Source organism: Microtus oregoni, unplaced genomic scaffold (assembly GCF_018167655.1).
Source record: "Microtus oregoni isolate MIOR12 unplaced genomic scaffold, Mior012 000011F_ref0000422, whole genome shotgun sequence".
Lineage (NCBI taxonomy): Eukaryota > Metazoa > Chordata > Mammalia > Rodentia > Cricetidae > Microtus > Microtus oregoni.
In genome coordinates, this window is record NW_024543070.1 from 10,967,085 (window position 1) to 10,990,091 (window position 23,007).

The 23,007-nt window shown below is 43.8% G+C and overlaps 1 protein-coding gene across 3 annotated transcripts in view; it reads left to right on the forward strand.

Moving 5' to 3' along the window:
• LOC121453293 (janus kinase and microtubule-interacting protein 2) overlaps positions 1 to 23,007 on the forward strand; it is a 148,114-nt gene that overhangs the window by 82,227 nt on the left and 42,880 nt on the right. For all 3 annotated transcript variants that reach the window (XM_041659947.1, XM_041659949.1, XM_041659948.1), the window contains 2 exons: positions 11,577 to 11,852; positions 20,595 to 21,092. In XM_041659947.1, the coding sequence (XP_041515881.1) occupies positions 11,724 to 11,852; positions 20,595 to 21,092 (627 nt within the window). In that variant the 5' untranslated portion in view covers positions 11,577 to 11,723. The remainder of the gene's footprint in view (positions 1 to 11,576; positions 11,853 to 20,594; positions 21,093 to 23,007) is intronic.

Consider the following 23,007-nt stretch of genomic DNA (forward strand, 5'->3'; position numbering starts at 1 on the left):
CAAGACTCAGTTTGGCCATCCTTTCTGCCAGGAGTGTGCTGTGTTCCCCGGGGAGCAGACGCCCTCCTCTGTGCACCCCAGTGTCGGGTGTGTAGCTCCTGCGGCTCTCATTACATCTGCAGACTACAGTTCATTATTTACATGTTGGCCTCCCTGTGTGGGGAGAGTTGTAGAGAGGATTCATAAATCATACACTCAGGGGTGACTAAATGAATTCCCCTCCCCCATCAGAGCCCTGAGCAGATAATGCATGTCCATGGCTTAGCACATTGACCAGCAGTACACGGTCAATGGCCATGATGATGCTGATGACTAGCAGCCTGGGAACGTCCATCCTTTACAGCGTGATGTGAGTCAGCAGACGAGGGGTAGAATTATCTTTACCAAAGCGATCACAGTCAAGGATATTACAGGCCAGGACTCCCGCCCTTTGCAATAGAAAATTGCTTGCTACACACGCAGGAAATTCTTGAACCTTCTGACATTCTGAACTGTGGAAGAAAACAGCCCTGGGGCTCCATTTTTTCCTAACAAAGCTGTCTAGAGAAATAGATTAAAACCGAAAATGAAAAAGTACCGTTCCTGGTTTCTGTGGCACGAGGTAATAAATCAAAGAAACGACTGAGGGAAAATGTACCTCTCAAATACAGATTGCTAACAATTGGAAAATAACTTGCTTAATTTTCACGGGACTCACACACTGTTTGTGCATTGCTATGCTTAATGAGGGGGAAGCAAGCCTCTGCCGAGCATTAACGCGACCTGTGCCTCCTCCTGGAACAACGATGTACCTGAGGAACGACGCCGAGGCTACTGACAGAACTCACTATTCTTCAACGGCACCACTGTTTAGGCTCCATTCTTGTATGTTTTCCACAAACCTTTTGTTTTTGTGTATCTGCTATGAGGCACTGTGCCCAACATTGAAAAGCGAGTCATGGACAGACGCAAGGAAGTCCTGCCTCTTCAAGTCAGAAGAAATCGAGATACTGAAGCAAGGGAGGTGAAAAGTGTAGGGAATGCAGCTTATTTTCACCCTGGAGAAGGCAGGGAGGCTTCTTTAAGAAAGGCAGGCTGAGAGAAAACAGTGTCCCTGATGATTTCCAAAATAGTATCTGTTTAATCTCTGATCTAGTCGACCTCTGACTATAGTTCCTGAAAGGGAGCCAGCGTGTACTTCGTGGTTAGTTTTACTCAGTTGATTCCTAGCAAGCCAGGTTTGTAACAGGATGTAGCTCTCTGACTTTCTGTGACTGTCTCTTAAATCTATGTCAGATTTGGAACAACGTATCTACTTACATTAGTCTTGGCTCTCACTGACTGGTGTCAATCTGTTGGGTTCAGCCTCATTCTTGCCTTCAGCTGATTGCCTGCCTGAACCTTTTCCTCCTTCCATTTCCTTCACTGAATTCTCTCGTGTTTTGATTTTTTTCTCCAGAAGCCATATTCGATTCCCATTATAGAAGCTACCCAGTCATTATTGTAGGTATCTTTGGAACGGGGAAGAACAGCTTCAGGAGAGTTGTGATATCTCGCCATCTGACATTAAGGAAGCTGGTGTCTGATTTCAATTTGAACACTTACCTTTGCACATGTGTAAATGTGAGCTGTCTGGTTCTTCTTCAGTGCCACAGATGCTATCACATTGAAATTTACTCCCATAAAGAGTTTTGATACTGATTTCAAGTAAGTTATAGAAGAAACTTCTAATAGGTAAATAAACTTATGATAAATAAGTAAACCAGTGATAAAAAGAAAGTACTGCTGTTCTCAAAATGTGAGTCTTTTAAAAAAAAAAAGACTATTTCAGATACAGGTGTTTTGGTGATTGTATACATAAGATCCTGGAGCAAAGTCGTTCAAGCTACAGTGGCATTCCGTCTATGATCCAGGGCAATGCCTTCGTTTCTTTCTTCATCTTTTCTCTTCAGCCTAGTATTTACAATGTGTGGTAGTGGAATGTGAACGTGTACTATTTAACTTAGGACCTGACTTTAAAGTTCCTGAACGTGTTCGTTTAAGTTATTCCTAAACCACAAGGGACTTTTTTTCCTTTTGGCACCGTCTGCATTCTTTGTTGTCCCATTTACTAGAGTGTTGTGTCATCCATACTGGATTTTTCGAGAATGGGTTGTGTACAGGTCATACACGGGTAACTACAACTGGTGCGGGAAAAAATGAGTGCCACAGCCAAGTTAAGTGCAGAGGTTTGCATTTCCCAGGGCTCGTCCACAGCCAAGTTAAGTGCAGAGGTTTGCATTTCCCAGTGCTCATCCACAGCCAAGTTAAGTGCAGAGGTTTGCATTTCCCAGAGCTCGTCCTCACCATCTTGCTCCTGAATTCTCGACTTTCTGTCTGCTAACTCTTTGCTGATGTTCCCTGAGGTTTGCTGAGGGAGGGACCCAATTAGGGCTGAGCACCTCACTCTCTTATTCAAAGCACAACAAACCTCACCCTAACTGCTGCCCTCTTCCAGAAGGACACTTCTGTTGAGTGCAGCCCAGGTCTATGGGTAGAAACACCAGGGTTTAGCATGAAATCAGACATCAGGACCATTCCACAAAATAGCAACAGCAAGTTCTACCTTAGGACCACGGAATACCCCGGTCACGGATTACAAAGTAGAACATCTAAACCCCTTTTAAAACATAAAAGTCCCAGTAAGGATAAACAAAATGCAAATCAGTACCTAGGACATCAGGACATACTCTTTTTCCTCACCTCTTTCCTTTGTTATTTTTTATCTTTGTGTTTTGGATTTTGTGTTTGTTTTTGAGAAAGTGTCTCCCTGTGCAGTATAGTTGGTATCAAACATATGAAACCCTTTTCTACAGCTTCGTGAGCATTTTGATTACAGGTGTCTTCCACCACACCAGCCTGAATCGCATATGCTGAGCACGTAGAATGAATCATTCTTATCAAACATAATAATACATGAATTATTCCCATACAGGTGTCCTGCCTTCCAGGATTTTCTGTCCCTTCCATGTTAGCCTTCAGGTTCCAGCCTTACAATGTCCTTCTGCAAAGTCACCTATTAACTCTGAACTATTTATTCAGAATCACTTCGTGCCCACTGTCATGAGCAGTGGGATTCAATGAGGAGATAAGCATCAAATGGACAGAATCTTAGACTAAGGGTGCAGTCTTTCTTTGTGTGTGTGTGTGAGAGTATGTGTGTGCGTGCGTGCACACACATGCGCACACTAGCACACACACACACACACACACACACCTGAAATCTTCCCCATTGAGAATATGAAGCTTCATTTAGTACATACATACTGCACTATGTCCAACTGTAACATAATGTTTTATATATAGTTTTATTTCAGAGATAGTATCTGAACTGATTGTTAATTTGTTTTCCCTATAAAGAATAGTCCATAGAGTTAGGATAATCACTTTAGTAAAACTTTTCTTTCAAGAGCCCGTCAACTGGAATACATGCATGCATGCATGCAGGAGTCCACAGCTACACACAGACTGCAAGGAATGAACTTTCAACACAGAATGTAATTTTGTAACATTTATTAATTTAATCCATTGTCTGTGGTGTATGTGTGTGTGTGGTGTATGTGTGTGTGTGTGTAGGTGAATAGGTGGGGGTCAGAGGACAATCTGTGAGGGTCAGTCCTCTGCATCTACCATGTGGGTGCGGCCTGGGGATCAAATTCAGGTTGTCAGATTTTTCCCAGCTAAGCCGTTTCTCTGACCTTCCTATTTTTTTTAAATATCCACATTATTTTGTAGTTTATTACTATATTATATCACAACACAAACAAAATGTTATTACTCCATGGAGTGTGGAAAATTAAATGGAGCTTTCATAATAGGACTATGGACACCCATCTATGAATGCTCTAAGCTATTTTATTCAAATGTATGTGCTTTTACCTAAGAAGTATTACATTAGTCATTATAAAAATTTGCATTGAAATTATTCTGCCGTTTTGTAGAACAACTGACATACTTGGGCCACTTTCTATTTATATGTTTCTGTTTCTGTTTGGCACTTCACAAAGGTGTCTTCTCGACAGGTTTTCTTTTCCTAAATTCAAGGTCCTTGGGAGCTGTTACCAAGGAAACAGCTGGATAAGTTATGTATATTTCACTTATACCTAAAATAGAAAAGCTTGCTCTGGGTTATAAATATAATTCTATAAACCTTCCTCCAGTAATCTCTGTGCTTCTCTGCTCACCCCATCTTGTTCTTAGAGCAGGGCGCATGTTCAGCAATGCCTGCCTCAGGCAGAGGCTCTGAGCTTATGTGTTCCTTGCTCTGTCTCACCTTAATCACTTCCTGCTGAGACTGGGTGGCGGGGGGGGGGGGTTGTCCTTGTGTCCAGGAGTTGATATTTGTCGCTCATCACAGCTTTAAGGCTCTCTGTCTGAATCTAGAGAGAGAATGAAGTAAAAATACTTGTCACGTGGAAACTTACCTCTTTCCTCATGAGACTCAGCCCATCCCTGCGAAGCCTGTTTAAATCCAGACAAAAGAATATGATGCAAGGCGCAGCCTGTGCTGAGGACTGAAAGTAAGCCTGGGACTGTGATGGGCAGTCGCAACTGAGAACCCTCAGTGAATGAATGCACTTGGTAGCACACCCAAGTATTTCCAGCACTGAGAAGGCAGAGGTGGGAGGACAGAGTTTGAGGCCAGCCTCAGCTGTATGACAAAAGCCGGTCTCAGAAAACCAAAATAAGTCAAGAAACTAACAAATATCGTCTGAGACCTACATAAAACACCTTTTGCTTTATTCTTTAATTAACCTCTGCACCGTTGCCTAAACTCTAAATAGCTCTTCAAGTGCTTACAAAGTAGTAGCAGTTTCCCACGATAAATCTTAGTATAGCTATCTGTAGAATTGATACCTTGTGCTCCTCATTCTTGGCATTTTCTATGGGTAGAGACCAAAGCTTAGTAAATTGCGTTTTGTGTTATACGTTGCAGACAAGTACTTTGTGTTCAAAGGCAAGCAAGATGCTGTTTTATTCTTCAATGACAGTAACTCCTTACTGAAGAGCAATTGCAGTGTAAATGGGGCTGAGGATGTAGCTCGGTGGTAGAGAGCTTGCCTAGTGTGGTAAGGCCCTGCCTTCGACTATCTAACGCTGTAAAAGCACAAAACAGAAATAAAACTAGTAGTTATGTAACCGTGGACATGGTCACATTCTTCCAACTCCTTGACTGACCTGGACCTCCATGCCATTCTTCAGTGACAGGATCCTAAGGGGGATGATAACTAGAAGGAATGAGAAAATAAAGAAGAAGATGGGTAAGTTTGGGATGAGAGTCTTAAACAGATGATGCCTCCTGCAAGCAAGTTTACTTAAGGAAAATACAGTATCTTATGCACATTTTTCAGGGGAAAATGGGACAGAATCAGCAGAAAGCTGCCACACATGTGGATGAAGTCAGTAGGAAGCTAACCAAACAATGTTGCACAAAGGGAATGCATGGGATCTCAGGAGCATCACAGTCACTGATGGAGTAACTGATGACCACAGTCCATTAGGGTAGGAAGAGTTGGGGGGGGGGGGTCTCGGGATCTGAAGTCTCAGTTCCCCCAAGGCCCTGGTCCCACAGGCAGTGACTGGCTGTCAAATCTGTTTTCAGTTGTAGAGATGAAGTCATATTCCTTCTCTGCATCCCAAGGTCTCAGGGAAAGCCTAAGATTGAACCACCTGTCTACAAGCCCATTCTGTCCTTCATTTTCATAGAATTATTATGAAAATTCAATTTCACTGGGTCCTTTTTGATATCTGAAACCCTGCGGTAACAACAGGTGCTTTTTGCTCTCCACTCCCCGTGGTGGTATTTTGTTTCTGCCCTAACAAATAAAGCTTGCCTGAAGATCAGAGGGTGGAGCTAACCACGAGTTAATCATAGAAGTCAGGCAGAGGTGGCACTTGCTTTTAATCCCAGCACTTGGGAAGTGGAAGCCAGAGAACAGAAGTTCAAGGTCACATTGGGCTACTTGAGATTTAACCAGTCTAAAAGAGAAACAGAACTCCCACCTTTGATCCCTGCACTTGGGATCTCAAATCGTTAATCCCAGGACTAGGGAGGTGGAGACAGGACTTGATATGACTGGATGCAGAGAGAAATGTAAGACAGAGGAAGTCAGGAGCTCAGCCTCTTTTCAGGACTGAGGATTTCATAGAGATAAGAGCTGTAGTGACTGGCTGCACTGCTTCTCTACTCGTTCAGGTTCGTTCGGCTTTCTCCCTCTAATATCCAACTCTGGGTTTTTACTATGAAGACCAATTAGAGTTCAAGCTACAAGTCCCTGACAACATCTCCAAGCTCATCTTTTGCTGTTTGATTGGTTGCTCATGAAGCTCCTGAAGGGTTTTTCTCTGCACCATCTTTCACAGTCCTCTTTATCTGGAGAATCTGATATTCAGTGCTTTCGTCCAGATGGTTCCATCCCATTCTAATGATAAACTGGTGGACTTTCTTTTGCTTGTCTCTCTCACCTTCTCTAAGTGATCTCTTCTGGCCTACCTGAATATGTGCTATGCTTCTCATCCATTGTCTGAGCAAATGCTGCAGTTATTAAGCCGCTGGCTCCCTTCAAACCCCTCAGGAAGGGCAGGCATCGTTTCTTTCTTAGTACACCTATGTCCTGTACCAGGTGCCTCATTTATTACTTGTAAATTAACGAGTACATAACGAATGCGTGACAGTTGCTACAAAACATAGCTTCAAAGTGAAAGCAGAGATTCAGGCTTAAAAGGGGTGAAGGAGAGTGACAAGAAGTGACATCTGATCTGGTTTTAAAAGATAAAGCTGAAGAGAATTCACTGGGGAGTTCAGGGAAGAAAGGGGAGCTCAAGCAAAGAACTACATGACCAAATTCAAAAGTCTGCGGTAGATGGATGCCACCTGCTTAGGCCTTCACCTACTACCAGACACTGCTTCCTCTGAGCATCCCTGGAAACCCCCCTTAGAGAGAATAGATGCTTCTTACATGCATGCTAAGAGCTCTTTATATCCCTACCCTGTATTATGTGATTCTGAAATGAAATTTTGACAGGCATCTAGAAAACAAACAAATAAAAAACACCAAGAATGCTAAATTTGAGTTGTGTTGATGGCATTAAACTTTAACTAGTTTTTAAGATCTGCTATTTTTATGTGAAAAGAGAGCAATTTGGTGAGAGACTAGAGTTTAAAAAACAAACATCCAAGCTCAACAGCTTGCCATCCTGAAGGTGCATAATCACCACTATACTATCAACACCTACCACAGGTGTAGTGGATTGGAGAGCTGCCTTCTCCCTCTCCAGGCACACAACACCAATCCCTCCATATAGGGAAAGTAGATCTCCAGAGTTAAAATGCTTTAAGCAGAAGTCCTTTATATTATATTTTTGTGCCTAACTCATGAGCACACAATGGAACACGTCTGCATTTGGGGAGGGGCCGTAGCATGCCTCTCCTGGCTGGTGGGTATAATGTACTCAAGGGTAATTCAGACATTTTAAATAGTGACAGCATCTCACTCAAAAGCATCAACTTTGGGAAGAAGAGAGGCTCAGATAAGCTTTCAAAGCTTCCTCGGGATGGACATTTTCCAATCTCAATTATGCAGAACTCCTGGAGCATTCGGCTCCACACATGCGAACTCGAGCTATTTCATATTACACTGCTTTCACATCATAACTCAGCGGCAGCGGCCTTAGTGGAAAGCTTCAGGTTAATTATGACTTTATTCAGCTTCTAGCTGGAGGCAGAAGCAGCCACAAAGCCAAAGACCTCTGGGAATACTTATCCTGTCAGTGACAGCCTCGCTCCCCTGCAAGCATAAGCATGAATTTCTGTGCTCTTTTTCCAGGGTCTCTGTGTCTTCCCTGTCCTCTCTTTTTAAAACAAAGGAGAGATAAATGTGTTGGTTCTGCACTTTATGTTTCAGCTGGTGCTTAGCAGAGTGTTATGTCCTTGAAGAACTATAAATATGATAATAAGGGCAATATTGGCTAATGTTTCCATCACACACTTCAATGTACTTCCTCTTTGAAAGAACCCAGTATGGCAAGCACACAATAGTCCCAACTTTGCAGCAGGAGTGTAGAAACTTAGAGATTTATTTGCTCAAGAATATAAAGTAATGGAATGTAATTAATAACCAGTTTTTTCTGATTGCAAATTCCAGGGTCCTGACTACCTCCTACCATTCCGTTTCATTAAGCACCAGATGTACTTGTATCCTGTGCCCTCTCTGTAGCCTGCCGGCAGCTAGATCTTGATCCTGCTCTCTCTCTAATAAAGTGTTACTGTGTCCAAAAAGGTTCAGAGGCTGACAGATGTGCATTTGATTGTAGGCTCTGCCATTTTACAACTGAACAACATTTTCCTAGTTAACTGACCTCTCTTATTCTAAGTCTAAAACATAATGAGTAAATGCCAGGAAGGGTTTGATTGGGTAGCTCAGCGAAACTCGTACAGTACAGAGCCAGGCCCTTAGGGCGAGGCAGTATAATGGGGCTTGGCTCTCACACCAGCTGTTTTAGAAAGCATTCATGCCTTCTTAGTCGACCCCGGGTTGCTCCTGGGCTTTGACCATTCACCATTCATTGCTTCGGAGAGTGCGTTTTGTCTCTGTAGACGTAAGTCCCATCATAAAAGCTAGATGCCACCACTGGTTAGGAGTGACATGGATACTTCATAACATCTTTTAAAAGCCAGCCTCAGTAAATGTAGGCTATACATTCTCCAAATAACATTTCATCAATGCTTGAGAATTTCATAAAATGTATTCTGTTTGTACACCCCCGACTCCTATCAGATCCATTCCCATCTCCATCTCCACTCAACATTGTGTTCTCATTTTTTTCAACCTATTAAAGCCACTTTGTGTTGCCTATATACTCATGGTGCTGTGGCCACCCACTGAAGCATTGCTCATCTACCAGGTCCTAGGCCCTTAAAGAAAACTAAAATTTCCTCTCCTAACAGTGATCAATTTTCTATAGCTGCTCAGCTAGCAGTGGGACTTTGTTCCCCACCCCACTTCTCTCCTTGCTTGGATTTTGTCAGTCATGAGCTTGTGCAGGTCTTCATGTGCTGTCATTGTTGTCAAAGTAAACCTGGGGAAGGGAGGGTTTATTTGGCTTGCAATTCTAAATCACTGTTGATTACTGAAGGAAGTCAGGACAAAAACTCAAATATGGCAGAATCCTGGAAGAAGGAACTGATACAGAAGCCATGAGGGGAGCTGCTTGCTGGCTTGTTCTTCACGGCTTCCTCAGTCTGCTTTCCTATAGAGCCCAGTACTACCAGCCCAGGGGTGAACCCACACACAATGGGCTGGTTCCTCACCCAGTAATCACTAGTTGAGAGAATACCCTACAGGCTTGCTATACAGCCCCGTCTTATGGAGACATTTTCTCCACTAAGGTTCCCATCTCTCTGATGACTTTAGCTTGTGTCAAGTTGACATAAAACTATCCAACACTACATAAAATTACCTTGTTATGTCCTGAATACATTGGTTGGAGTGGTACAGATGTCTCATTTTGGGCTGAGCACTCCACAGTTTCTTATTCTGCACTCCTGTACTAGTTGTGAGTCTTTATGTCAATCAGCATCTCCTGCAAAAACAGCCTTCCCTGACGAGATCTGAGAGAGGCTCTCATCTCCGTGGATAGCAGCAGATAACTAGGAGTCACTTTAATATTATGCCCATTTAACAGAGCAATTGTGGTTGATTGTCTTCTGGGACCTATAACCAGTGTAGCCTCAGCTTCTTGGCTCTGATAACAATGCCAGGGTGGAATGTGCCATATCATTCCATGATTTGTGTGTAACCAAGTTTGCTCTCTCTTGCCTCAAGCTCATCCTCCCCTCACACCCCTGGCCCCTGGGGACACTCCAAAGGGCACAGCTGCAGTGTTTGTAAAGGGTGGCACCCATCCCAGGAGCTCAGGTCTTGGAGCCAAATACCAGGGTCTGTAGAGAGCAGCAGCTGCTGGAGCACATGGCAGATCAGTCCAGGGCTCGCAGTTCTCATCAGCAGTGTCTCAGCGCATCACCACCTCATCTCTGGAAGCAGGCATGAGAAGCTCTGGTCTCTTGTCCTCCTCATTGATGGTAACAGTTGGATGTGCACAGTTTTCTCTACTTTCTCCTTTTTCCCAATGCTGCATTTAAAGACCTGTAGATAAGACGGACCACACCTCCTTCCTCTCCTCTTGTCAGGATTCTGGTTAGGCTTCCATTACCAAGATAAATTGAGCAAGGTCCTCTCCAGTGTCCATGTCTCCATTGTCTCCCCATTCTCTCACCAGAATACCAACATCCAAACCCTTCCCTGCTACATACTCACCAGGCAGGGACTTCGGCACCCCCTCCCCTGCTTATTGGAAGATGAGTCCTACCCTACCATGAGTCTGACCATTCCCAGTGTTAGTGTTTACTGGCCATTTTAGGGCCATACTTATTTAGATCTTATTCTTCTCCAGAATACCCTCTGCGACTTTTTGCTGTTGTATCAGCACACAGCATCTGCCATTTCCTTGACCCAGGATGCTTCACCTGTGTCAACATCTGTTAGCACCCATCCGCTCCTCATGGACCAGACCAAGGATGCTGTCTTCTGGCACACTTCCTAAATAATATGTAAGGAAGGTAGAAAGAAAGGTTCTTGTCTATTCTTTTTAAATACTTTGTGCTTATTTTATAAAAACAGTTATTAGAATTAGGTATGATGCCACACACCTTTAATACTAGCAGTAGCATTTGGGAGGCAGAAGCAGGCAGATCTCTGAATTTGCAGCCAGCCAGGTCTATGAAGCAAATTTCAGGCCACCCAGGGATACACAGTGAGACCTTGTATCAAAGAAAAACATAAAGCAATCAAAACACTTACCAGAGAGGTAAGACAGATAATAATGCTAATGATGAATGGAGGTAGGTGTGGATCAGGTAGATAGATGATAGATAGATAGTAGATAGATAGATAGATAGATAGATAGATAGATAGATAGATAGTAGATAGATGGAGGTTAGGTAGATAGGTGATAGGTAGCAGGTAAATGGAGAGTTAACTTATTTTTCTGTCATAGAACTCTGACTTAAGAAAGAAACATATTGTACTAGCAAAGCATTTTAAAGTAACTAAGCAATATTAACTGAGTGAGTGATTCAATCCAGGAATCCACTTAGTTATTCCCCACTGTTCAAGTCTTAACTATTGAATAATATGTAGTATTTTCTTATTTTCAAGGAATGAGTACTAGGTCATCTCCATATGTGTGCCTTTCTTTAAGGACTTTCATGCCCAAACTGTCATTGAGTGACATGGAGAAAGACAGAATAATGGGTTGGTGTTCCCACGAACAGCACCAGGCAATGTGAAACACACGTGTTTTAGGTAACGGATCCTAAGCAGATGGCAATGTAATTGGAAGTATCACTGTGAGTTAGATACAAAATATAGCATAGAGGAGGTTCTGGAGGCTGGAGGGCCTCAGGAAATGGCATTTTCAGCCACTCTGGCTGGGAGTGGATAGACTGGCATAAACCCATTTCTCACCAAAGAGTTACTCTGGTCTCTGTCTCTCCCTAGGGCTTCCGGGGCAATGACTGAGAAGACCTTAGCAAGGAACACCACGCAGTAGTTGCTGCAACATCTCACTCCGGGAAATGAAAGAGTAACATGGCAGTGCCTGTTTGAGAGGACTAAAACCCCAAAGACTCCGTTTAGAAAGGAACAATGTCCAAGAAGGGGCGAAATAAGGGCGAGAAGCCCGAGGCACTCATTGTTGCCCTTCAAGCTGCCAACGAAGACCTCAGGACCAAACTCACAGACATCCAGATAGAACTGCACCAAGAGAAGTCCAAGGTGAGTAGGGGCTGCTTGGGGTCATGGCTCCAGCCAGCCCTGGCTGTCTTCATGTGCATCGAACTCAGCAAGTCCTTAGAATCATGGGCTTTGATGCCTGCAGCCCAGAGAGAATCATATCAATATAAAATTGCATCATTTAGGTAACTATTATTATAAGAACATTCTTGATCACAGAGTGACAAATGTCTTATTTCAGTGTTTTAGCATTCTCTTCTATCACTGTAGAAAATTTAATTTTACCACAAACCTATTTTACCCCATTTCAAAGAAAATAATACGTAGGCTCAGAATCAGTTGGAGGCTATTTCTTTCCATGTCAACTAAGTTTGGCCATTTTTAGTAAACTCCAATGTGAAGTTTACGAAGGACAGATCTTTATCCCCATGAACAAAGGGAAGCACGTTCTAACTCTTAAAAGGCATTAATTTGTGAATCAGAAATTCGAGGCATTATTTTTTCTTTTTCTTGGAAACAGACTTGGGTGTGTCAGTGTATCTGGCTGTCATTTTGATGACTGATTCTTTTCCTGCACAACCATCTCCCACACATTACTCTGCAAGAGAATAACCTGGGAGAGCCCGGGGGAAATTGAGGTTCCTGAACCCACAAGTCAAGGATTTTGGTTAAGTAGGTGACGGAAGGAAACAGCATAGGAGATTCGGATAAGGGGGACTCCATCCTGAGGACTAGTTTTCACTGTAAGAGCTTTTCCAGGTCTTGCCACCGTCTGGTCCATTTAGTTTCATTTTCCCTGGGGCAAAGTAACATCTGAAGGGAGCCAGGCTCCTTTTAGTAAATGACAAATGAGATTACAGGAATGCTTTGGAGAGAAAAAAAAAAAAAACCCACAAGATTCCAAAAGAGATCTCACCACTGCCAGTATCCCAGCATCCCACAAATCTAAGCATTTTAAAATGGACACCTCTTGAGTTCTAATGCAGCTGCCTATCTTTCAGCATCTGGGACAGCATCCGCACTGGCAGCCACGTGTCATCCTGCTTCCTCTGACTAGACTCTGGCAGTAGGCTCTTAGACAAGAACATATCTTCTCACCCCTTTCCTGCCCTCCTCCCCTCCGCTTACAGTGAGTGGCAACCTCAGTGCAGGCTGTGTACAGGGCAAAGCCTGCGTGCAGCAGAGGGACAGCCGAGGGCAAACGAATCATAAAGCAATTTCATTATAGATAAATATGGTTGTGTTTTCAAAGAGCAGGCTCTGGGGGAGAGAATGATCAAAGCCAAGGTAGGAATTTACACTCTCGGCTTAGCCCCAAGGCCCTTCTGATAAAATGACAATTCAGCTACGGGGAGGGAACGGAGTAAAGCCTGAAAACCTTCAGGCTGGTGGGCCATTAACTCATTTTCCCAGCGAATCACATAACGCTATTGGCATTTACAGAATGCCCCGTGTGAAGCGAACAGAGTGCATTGTAAAGGCTTTGGTCGATTCTATAAATAGCTAGCTACGACTTGTCCAGAGCACGCTATCTATCACACGCTACAACATGCGCACTTCATCCCGGCTCAGACCCAGCTCTGACACTCAGCACCTGGCTGACCCTGAGCATGTCTTCGCGTTCCCCTTTGCTTTCATTCCATCTTTTGTCAAGGGGCACTACAGAAGTACCTGCTCCAGATGACTGTGAAAAGGAGGGAAGGCAGGTGGGAGGAGTCAGTTGGCATCAAGCTGGAAAGGGAGCTATGCCATTATCTCAGCCGACCCTCAGTTCCTCCTTCTCAGGTAGGCATTGTTCTTATTTCCATCTGTATGAAGAGAGTACCCACCTGCTGTGTAGGCGGTGCTCAAAACTGCTTACTAAAAGAACCTGCATGACTCTTCAAATGCTTTCCTGGCATCTCTGTGCTCGCATTACTATTGTAGTATTTGGAAAAGAAAGCTCAGGCCTGAGTGAAGAAAGGCCTGTCTTTTCTTTGAACCAGCACTCTTGTTTTTGTTCTTGCTTTTGTTTTTTGGTGTTGTTGTTGTTTTGTTTTGTTTTTTTGTTTGTTTGGTTGATTTTTCGAGACAGGGTTTCTCTGTATAATAGTCCCGGCTGTTTTGGAACTGAAACTCACTTTGTAGACCAGGCTGGCCTCAAACTCACAGAGATCCACCTGCCTCTGCCTCTTGAGAGTGCTAGAACTAAAGGCCTGTGCCACCATGGCCCGGCTAACCAGTACTTTTAAGCTACTAAGTAGACGACTATTTTCCTGTCTGTGGACACCATGTTCACTGTGGATTGCTATGAGACAAGATACTCACCCACTGGCTTCTCCAGGGAATGTGCCTTCCTTCAGAGCTGGAATACAGTGTTAATGAGCAGCATGGGCGAGGTGGTGAAAGGGATGAAGGGATGGAGCAGAGGACAGGGTTCTGAGGAACAGGCTGCAGGCAGCCTAGGCTTATGCCTAGCTTAGGAATCTGTGACTTCAGATAGAAATAGAAGCAGTCAATGGACGCAGTCCCTCAGACTGCAAAGCGTGTGACACATGTCCTCTTGGTCCTCACAGGATGTTTGGGGCAAGGGCATCCTGTGGTTCCCATTTTGATTTTGCTGAGGGAAGAAAACGAGCTTCCTTGCGCTCAACTCACTCGCTTTCTGGTGGCAGCAAGTGAAGGCTCCAAAATGGCGATTTTCTTCTAGGAAATAGAAGAGACCAAGAGAATGCCTGAACACCTAACCCCTGCCCATGCCCACCACCACCCCTGAAAAACCACACCTGACCTTCCTCATCCTCCTTCCTCAGAGCTTCTGGTCTGAGGCTCAGATTCGGAGTGTGGTATTCTTTCCTTTCTGGACCTCTGCTGCTGTTTTCAGGATACTAGAGAAGAGGGAAACGAGGGGAGAGAAAGAAAGGGAAGAGAGAAGGGGAGAGGCAATGGGAGGGGAGGGGGAAGAGGAAGGGAGAGCAGGGATTGCTTCCCCAGGTCTTCAAAGGTTTCCCATAAAAGCTGCCTGCTTGCTTCTGTTTCCCCTCTGAACCCTTGTGTCTGAAAGTCCCTTGGCTCAGGTGATAATTCCCGCTGTTGACGGAATTTATTCTCCAGGAACATGCAAAGCAGATAATCTGAGCCTCAGCTCCTGAGAGCTTGACACTCCCTCCCCCCCTGAGATAACCCACAGCCCTTTCCTCACCCTGTGATTTTTAATCCTCGACTTCTAAGAGTGCATTAAAAACTCCCGTCACCGCCAAGCTTATCTTGGCACAATTTACACGGGCGTTTCCAAAGGCCAGACTAGAATTATGGACAGGAAGCACAGCGTGAGTTCTGCATAAAGCGGTCAGGACTCCTTTTCCTTGTGTCCCACTGAAACCTGTAACACAAGGATTAGTTTTTCTTAGTGATCTCTTCTTCCCATAGAATCTCGAGGGCAGAAAGGATTTGAAAGTTTATCTTTACGGCCTTGTTCAGTGCCCCTTGTCCTTGCCTCCCCGCCACCCCCACTCTTCACGGCAATGTTAATTCCCAGTGTGTTCCAAGTCAAGACCCTACGTCACCAACAGCAGGGAATTCAGGGCATCCCAGGGAAACCCGGGTTTCTCTGGACATTCCTCTCTGTTTGGGAAACAGTTACTACAGTCTTAATGTGGTATTGCAATGTTAGTCATACATTATGGTCATTTGCATTTTTGTTGGTGGTGGCTTGATATAACACTGTATAATATATCACCATATGCAACAATATTTTCGAAATGAACGTGATAGTATCTACTGTTGCTTAGTCACTCTCTTTTGATACATATTGAGTCATCTTCACCACAACTAGATGAGAAAGAGGACATCATCCCAATATGCCAATGGGGAAAAAGGCCGACAGAAGGAAAGGAGTTTGCCGGAAGTTTGAGAGGAGTCAGGTCTGGGCTGTAGGCTGGACTTGGCTCTTGGCCACACCGGCCTAATTTATGAGCTCATGTAGAGATTGTTCCTTACTGTCTCCCCTGAAACTGTGCGGAAGCAAATACCACAGGGCTGGCCTGAAGGCTGGATGTACTAATACATGCAATGCCTATTTAGAACAGGGTCAATTGCAGTAAAATACACAGAATACTAGCACACTTATGACTGGGCTTAAGCTGTTGCTGCAAAACACCCTCACTATTCAAAATCATTTTCATTTGCTAAATAATTTTCAACTTCTAAATATCTTTATGCTCGTATTTACATTTTTTACTCAACAATAGCTCTTTTGTGTCCTCTCACATCTCAAGAGTTGTATTAGGATATTTAAATCTTCTGCCTTAATGCCTAAGTCTGTGTGAATGAGTCCAGAAAGAGACTACACCACACAACTGTTATGGCCTCTCACACCCGTCCCCCAAATCACATCCTTTGGCTCCCCCTCAAAGTGAAACACTTTCCCCAAAGGAGTTTCAAGGGGAAACAAACAAGTCATGTCAAGAAATCCTGCAAATAGTGGCAGTTTCCATGGCAACTGGAACAAATGTGAACCGTTTCTTTGTTTTGTGAATTCCCTCGAGTGATTGGCACCATGACCAGCTTCTGTTTATGTTAGTTTTCTCCATGGGTTGGAATATATTCTCCACACAGCTGTATTTTCATAACCTAACTTCTTTCTTCTTTTAATCTCCCTTTCTTCCGACACGCATGAAAGATTACTATTTAAAATCCGAGAGAAACAACACAATCCCAGACAGAATCACAAGGAGATGCGATGTTAAGCACCTCGAGAGAATCTGACATAAGTCATTTAGGGTGGAGTGTCTCCTGTCATATCTAATATTGCTCTCTATACCATAGGACTTTACAGTAAGTCATTTTCCCATGCATTTTAAACTGAGTCCTGGAAACATCTATTACAGGCATTTTTTGAACACTTTTCTTAGCTGGCGATACAGAACAGAAATCCAGAACACCTTACCCGTTGTCCCTATTTATTATCATTTGTCACTGTCCTGCAAAGTGTTTCCCTTGTGGCCCTGTGGCCTCGTGGTGATGTCGCTCTTCCCAGTGCTACCACTTACTGCTAAGACAGAGGAGAACCAAGTTCCCGCCACTCAAGTTAAAGACATATTTCTAATGTCTTCTATGCAGGCTAAACTCAACTTCTAAATTAGAAAAATAAAATCCCTTCCACTAAAAATAAATACATTATCTAGACAAGAAATCAACAAGCCTTCCTACAAAGTGGAAAACACTAAATATTTGAGGGTTGTGGGCCAGACAGTCTCTGAATGTGCTCCATCACTATATCATGAAAGCAACCCTAAGTAATGTCTGAATGGACAGGCACGGCTGTATCCCAATAGGTCTTTAATCACAAAGACAGACAGTTTGGCTTACAGGCTCTAGCTTCCTCACCTCCTTCCTGGAGGACATCATTTTCTCTTTACTCTAGAAAGGTGAGAACGAGGTCTAGATTGTCAAGAACAGAGAGGCAGCCTGAAAATGGGGATGCATGGCTGTAATCACAGCACTTGGGAGGCAAAGGCAGGTAGAGCTCTGTAAGTTTGAGACCAACCTGGTCTACAGATTGAGTTCCAGCACAGACAGAGCTAACAAACAAACAAACAAAAAAAAAGCACAGAAAAAAAAAACAGAGAAACACTGTCTTGAAATAAGAGAGAGAGAGAGAGAGAGAGAGTGAGTGAGAGAGAGAGAGAAAGAGAGAGAGAAGTAGGCATTCTTATTCTTAGCTGTTAGAGGTTTTGTGATTTACTGTAGTATCTTACAAGGGATGAGTGGATACAGAGTTACGCTGGTAACTCCCTAAGCCTATGTTTTCTAAACTGTGTGACAGGGCTTATTATTCATGACTCTGCTTATGGGGCTAGCTAGGAAACAATGGCATATGGCCTTTAATTGCACCTGTGCCTTCTTGCTCATTATTGTGCTGTGCCAGCAATCAGCGAATATATAGCGGTAGTCTCGTAGGAGTTGCCACACGGGGGCAGAATAAGAGGGGGTGCAGATGGGAGAGCAGCGTGCACACCACCTATAACATGAAGGAAAATGCACTGAGGACCACCAGAGTGCACAGAGAAGACAAAGACAGTTGACCTGAGCTTAATCCTAAGTAATAAGGTCACATGACAGGAAAGGAGGGTAAGTAGCTGGGCCAGGAGGAATGTGAGATTCCCAGAGAGTCAAGGGAAGGGCCACCAGGGAAAAGCAAGTGTAGGCAGACAGGTACAAATATAAACCAGGAGCAGAAAATAGCATATTCTCTTGTATCTGGAGCAGGGGTGGATGAGGGGAAGGAGGAAGGGAGTCCTCTAAGCCAACCTGCAAAGGGGCTTGATTGGCAAGGTTGAAGTATGGGGATTCTGTCCTCAGTGTGGAGGAGTCTCCAGGCTAAGGACAGATATAGGAGTCCTGACAGGATGGGGGTAGCATAAAGGAAGTCAAATTTTCCAAATGAACCCCAAAGAACTCTGGAGCAACTCTAGAACCCCAAAGAATTCTGGAGCCAAAAGAAATGGATGGTGGACTCTGAGTGCCAGATACATGACCTTTGATAAATTTTCTTTTTTTTTTGTTTTTTTTTTTTTTGTTTTTCAAGACAGGGTTTCTCTGTAGCTTTGGTGCCTGTCCTGGAACTAGCTCTTGTAGACCAGGCTGGCCTCGAACTCCCAGAGATCTGCCTGCCTCTGCCTCCCGAGTGCTGGGATTAAAGGCGTGCATCACCACCGCCGGCTGATAAATTTTCTTATGAATGAAATTTTAACAAGTGAAAGGGATCTATTGCTTTCCCTAAAAAGTCTGTTTAACTTAATTCATACAAAATAGCATCATTTCAGCATATAGCTATTTAAAAAGGACTAACAAGAAAATCTGTCTTGTGACAAATCTTCAAAATCTGGAGTGTATTTTGCGCATGGAGAAAATTTCAAGTTTATAATATTGCAAGTGTTCAGCACAGCCATTTGAACACAGCTCACAACTGCTTTACCAAGTCCTCTCGGGCTCTCCACCCTTGCAGGATAACCACTGTGAGATTAATTATGGTACCTTTAAAACATTAACATGTTCTCCAAACATTACTTCATTTAGAATATACTGTTCTAGCTGGCGCTAGGTAAGTGGCTGAGGTAAGTGTGACCCCCAGGCTCTCTATACTGTAGTTATGACTACTTTAAAAGGGACTTTGACTCTTCAGACACTGCTAGGTTGAAAATCTCTCAAATTTTGGGAGAGGGGAAACCGCAATCAGAATATATTGTATGGGGAAAAAGCCTATTTTCAGTAAAAATTAAAAATATATTATTATTAAACCTTTCCAACTGGAGAAATGGTGGAGACTCTCTAGGGAATTAATCACTAGGTAATGCCCCTGGGGCTTCCAAATTCTCAAATTCTGTCTCTGTCTCTCTGTCTCTGTCTGTCTCTCTCTCTGTCTCTCTCTCTCTCCTGAGTGTGTGTGTGTGTGTGTGTGTGTGTGTGTGTGTGTGTGTGTGAAGGAAATGGGGTAGAAGACATAGACAGGTGACAGCAGAAGGAACTGAGTGGAGGAGGGAATCGCACAGGATCACAGAGGGACCTTTTCATACTAATCAGGTGGCCAGCCACCACATCCCAGCAACCTGTTAAATCAGAGAATTAGGTTGCACAAACCGGCCAGAAGAACTAACAATATCCCTGGAAATGTAAGGAAACCAAGGAGATTATTTCCAGCAGAATTCTAGGAAGGTGGAAAGATTGGAAGAAATTCTTACACTATGTGGAGTGTTTGGCTTGGCTGGCAGTAAGGTCAAGGAATAAGAGTAAGACTAGAGAATGACACTAAGAGACCTCCTGTAGCATCCCTAAAGCCCTGTAATCAGAGCAGAACCCACCAGACTTAGGGGGTGTCAGCTGATTGGCTGCCTAGTGTATCTGTGTGTGGATATATACAAGTTGGAGAGGGGAACGTGGTTATTATTCAAAAAAAAGACAAAGTCATTGTTACTATAACCATCTTTTGTTTGTTTGTTTGGTTGGTTGGTTTTTCGAGACATGGTTTCTCCATAGCTTTGGAGCCTGTCCAGAACTAGCTCTTGTAGACCAGGTTGGCCTCAAACTCACAGATATCCACCTGCCTCTGCTCCTGAGTGCTGGGATTAAAGGCGTGTGGTGCCACCACCTGGTTAATCTTCATTTTCTTTAACCTCCATTGTCAGCAGTCTCTTCTCCACCAGCACGTCTCATCCCACATGATAAAGAGGGGCATCATATAATAACATGTGCACCCATTTGTTTGCCTTCTTACAGTATCACACTTTGAGCTATCCAGAGATGCCCACGTGTATTGGTTTGGGTGGAGCCAGGCTTGTGCAGGTGGTAGTTGTAAAATCTCCTCCACCAATGGGCGAACCACGCCAGCAAAGCTCCCCAGTTTGACTGGATAAACCAGTTGCCTAGGGAATTGTTAAAAGGCACATTCTGATTTATGGGTTTGGTGGGGAGCCGGAGATTCTACAACTCTAACTAGCTTCTGGGTGTCTTTAGAGCTGCTAATCTGTGGATCACGTGCTCTTTACAAGGCCCGGGAACATCAAGTATTTGTCTGAACACGCTAAGATAAACATATTAGATGTTTCCCTGTTTTACACACTATAGACTCTGCTTTAAGGCCGGTGCTTCCTTTTCCTCTGAGCACACAGCAGCTCGGATTTTTTTTTTTTTTAATAAATAAGGTATTAAGAGATCATAGTAGACTAAGCTGCAAGATCCTGCCTGGGAGCACGAGTTCTCTTTGAGGCTCATGCTTTTTCATCCTTTTCACCCCTCTGCCTCTAGGTATCAAAGCTTGAAAGAGAGAAGACTCAAGAAGCAAAGCGGATTCGCGAGTTGGAGCAGCGCAAACACACGGTCCTGGTGACAGAGCTCAAAGCCAAGCTCCATGAGGAGAAGATGAAGGAGCTGCAGGCGGTGAGAGAGAACCTCATCAAGCAGCACGAACAGGAAATGTCAAGGACAGTGAAGGTGCGGGATGGGGAGATCCAGAGACTCAAGTCCGCTCTGTGCGCTCTCCGGGACGGCAGCAGCGACAAAGTAAGGACAGCACTCACCATTGAGGCCCGGGAGGAGGCCCGGAAACAGTTCGATGCAGAGCGCTTGAAGCTCTTGCAGGAAATCACAGACTTGAAAACGGCCAAGAAGCAGGTGGACGAGGCGCTGAGCAATATGATCCAAGCAGATAAAATCAAGGCTGGGGACCTTAGGAGTGAGCATCAGTCCCACCAGGAAGCCATCTCGAAGATCAAGTGGGAGTCGGAACGGGACATTCGGAGGCTGGTCAGTAATAATGAGCGCCAGGCAGAAACCAGTCTCTGCCAGAGCTCACTGTGATTTGCTTTGCTGGGTGTTCCCTTGAGAGTTACTATAAACAAACACCCTCGCTTCCGCAAGCTGCGCTATCCAAAGCTCAAAGTAGATTGATAGGTAGTTCGGTAGAAATTGGAATTGTAAAATGTAAGAGTTTTACAGCCCCCATTTTCATAGTAAGTGCCTTCTCCTGGGTGCATAGGTTTCCATGCAGAGACCAGTGTTCTTGGGTATCGTGAAAGATTGTAAAGCACAAGCCATTCCAACCTTAGCTTGTTTTGTGCTATAATTTGTCTGAAAATGGCCACTGACAACATGAAAACATCCTAAACGATTCATCAGCACAAACATGGAGCTATAAAATCCCTGGTCATTTATAAAACGGGTTCCTTTCCCCCCAACAATCAAAAAATATTTGTTACGAGCCATTCTGGTTTTTGGTTGGGTGTCATTCACACATGGCTTACTTGCTGTTACAGTTTTCTTTAGTTCAATCCACACAGAATTAGTTTTTGTTTGGTTGGTTTCTTTCGGCTTTTGGTTTTTAATTTGCAAAGCCAACAACCATACAGATATCTCCTAATGCTAAAATGAATAAACTAATGCATGGTCTATGTATGAGCTGTAATGCCCTCGGTTCCATGATCTTAGAAGGAAAATTTCTATTTATGTGTGTACAAAAGTTGAGGATTAGCTTAAACCATTTAGGATGTATTTAATACTGTTTCTCTAAACCAGTGGTTCTCAACCTTCCCAATGCTTTGGCCCTTTAATACAGTTCCTCATGCTGTCATGATCTCCAAACAAAAAGTTATTTTGTTGCTACTTCATAACTGTAATTTTGCTACTGTGATGAATCACAGTGTAAATTTCTGATATGTAGGATATTTGATACATGACCTCTGGGAAAGGGTTGGTTCACTCCCCCCTCCACTGGGTCGGGACCCACAGGTTGAGAAGCACTGCTCTAAGCTGTACAGGAAAAACTATTCTTTCCCGCTGTGTCTGCCAACCCACAGTAACCATTTCCAGGAATTCCACTTCATTCTCTGGATGATGTCTCCAGGATTTCCACTTTAAGTGGTTCCCATAGAACATTTTACATGTTAAGCCTGTGTCATTTTCTTAGTAATGTGGTGTAATGTAACTGTAAGATGCTGCCTCTGCCATGCTTCCTGGTGGATTTATTGCAGTTTTTTCAGTTTGACAATCGAGATCAAAGGCAGAGCAGAAAATAGTGGTCTCTGTTCTGCTTTTGGTTTCTGAAATGACCGTGGTTGACGAAGAAGGATTCAAGACTGAAGTGTGGAGCAATCAGGTAGGTGGATTAGAAAGAAAGCCTGGAAGTAAAAATTGTTGCTTGCCTTGCAGTGTAAATCTACCAATTGGTCATGATTTCCCCATCACTTCTTCCCAAAAACAGCGCTAAAGTAGACAAAAGGTTCTCCCAAACAACCACCTGAAATCTCAGCCATCTAAAGAGTGGCTCAAACATTGGGTGCAAGCAGACTCAGATGGGGCAGTGTTTCTTGAATGTACCTGTCCCTGTCTCCCCTTTCTCATTTTCCTTTCCTAACCCTACCCTCACCGTCATATGCACTTTGGGGCCTGTAGGAAAAGAGATGAGATCTGTTCTTTCTAGAAAACATCAAAGAATTCTGCAATATAGTCCTTCTCATCTATGAACTGGAGCACCGGCTAATTTTGTAATATTCTGAGAATCAGGTTATGTGTTCACAACCACTGTATAACAGAGTCCCCTTCGTTGCTCGATATTCTACAAGAACCCACTTTGGAAGGTTCTGGGGGCAGCGGGATGCCAATAAGTTTGGCGCCAATGTAACACAGTGCCTGATAAATGGGCTGTAGGCTCAGAAGACAAAGT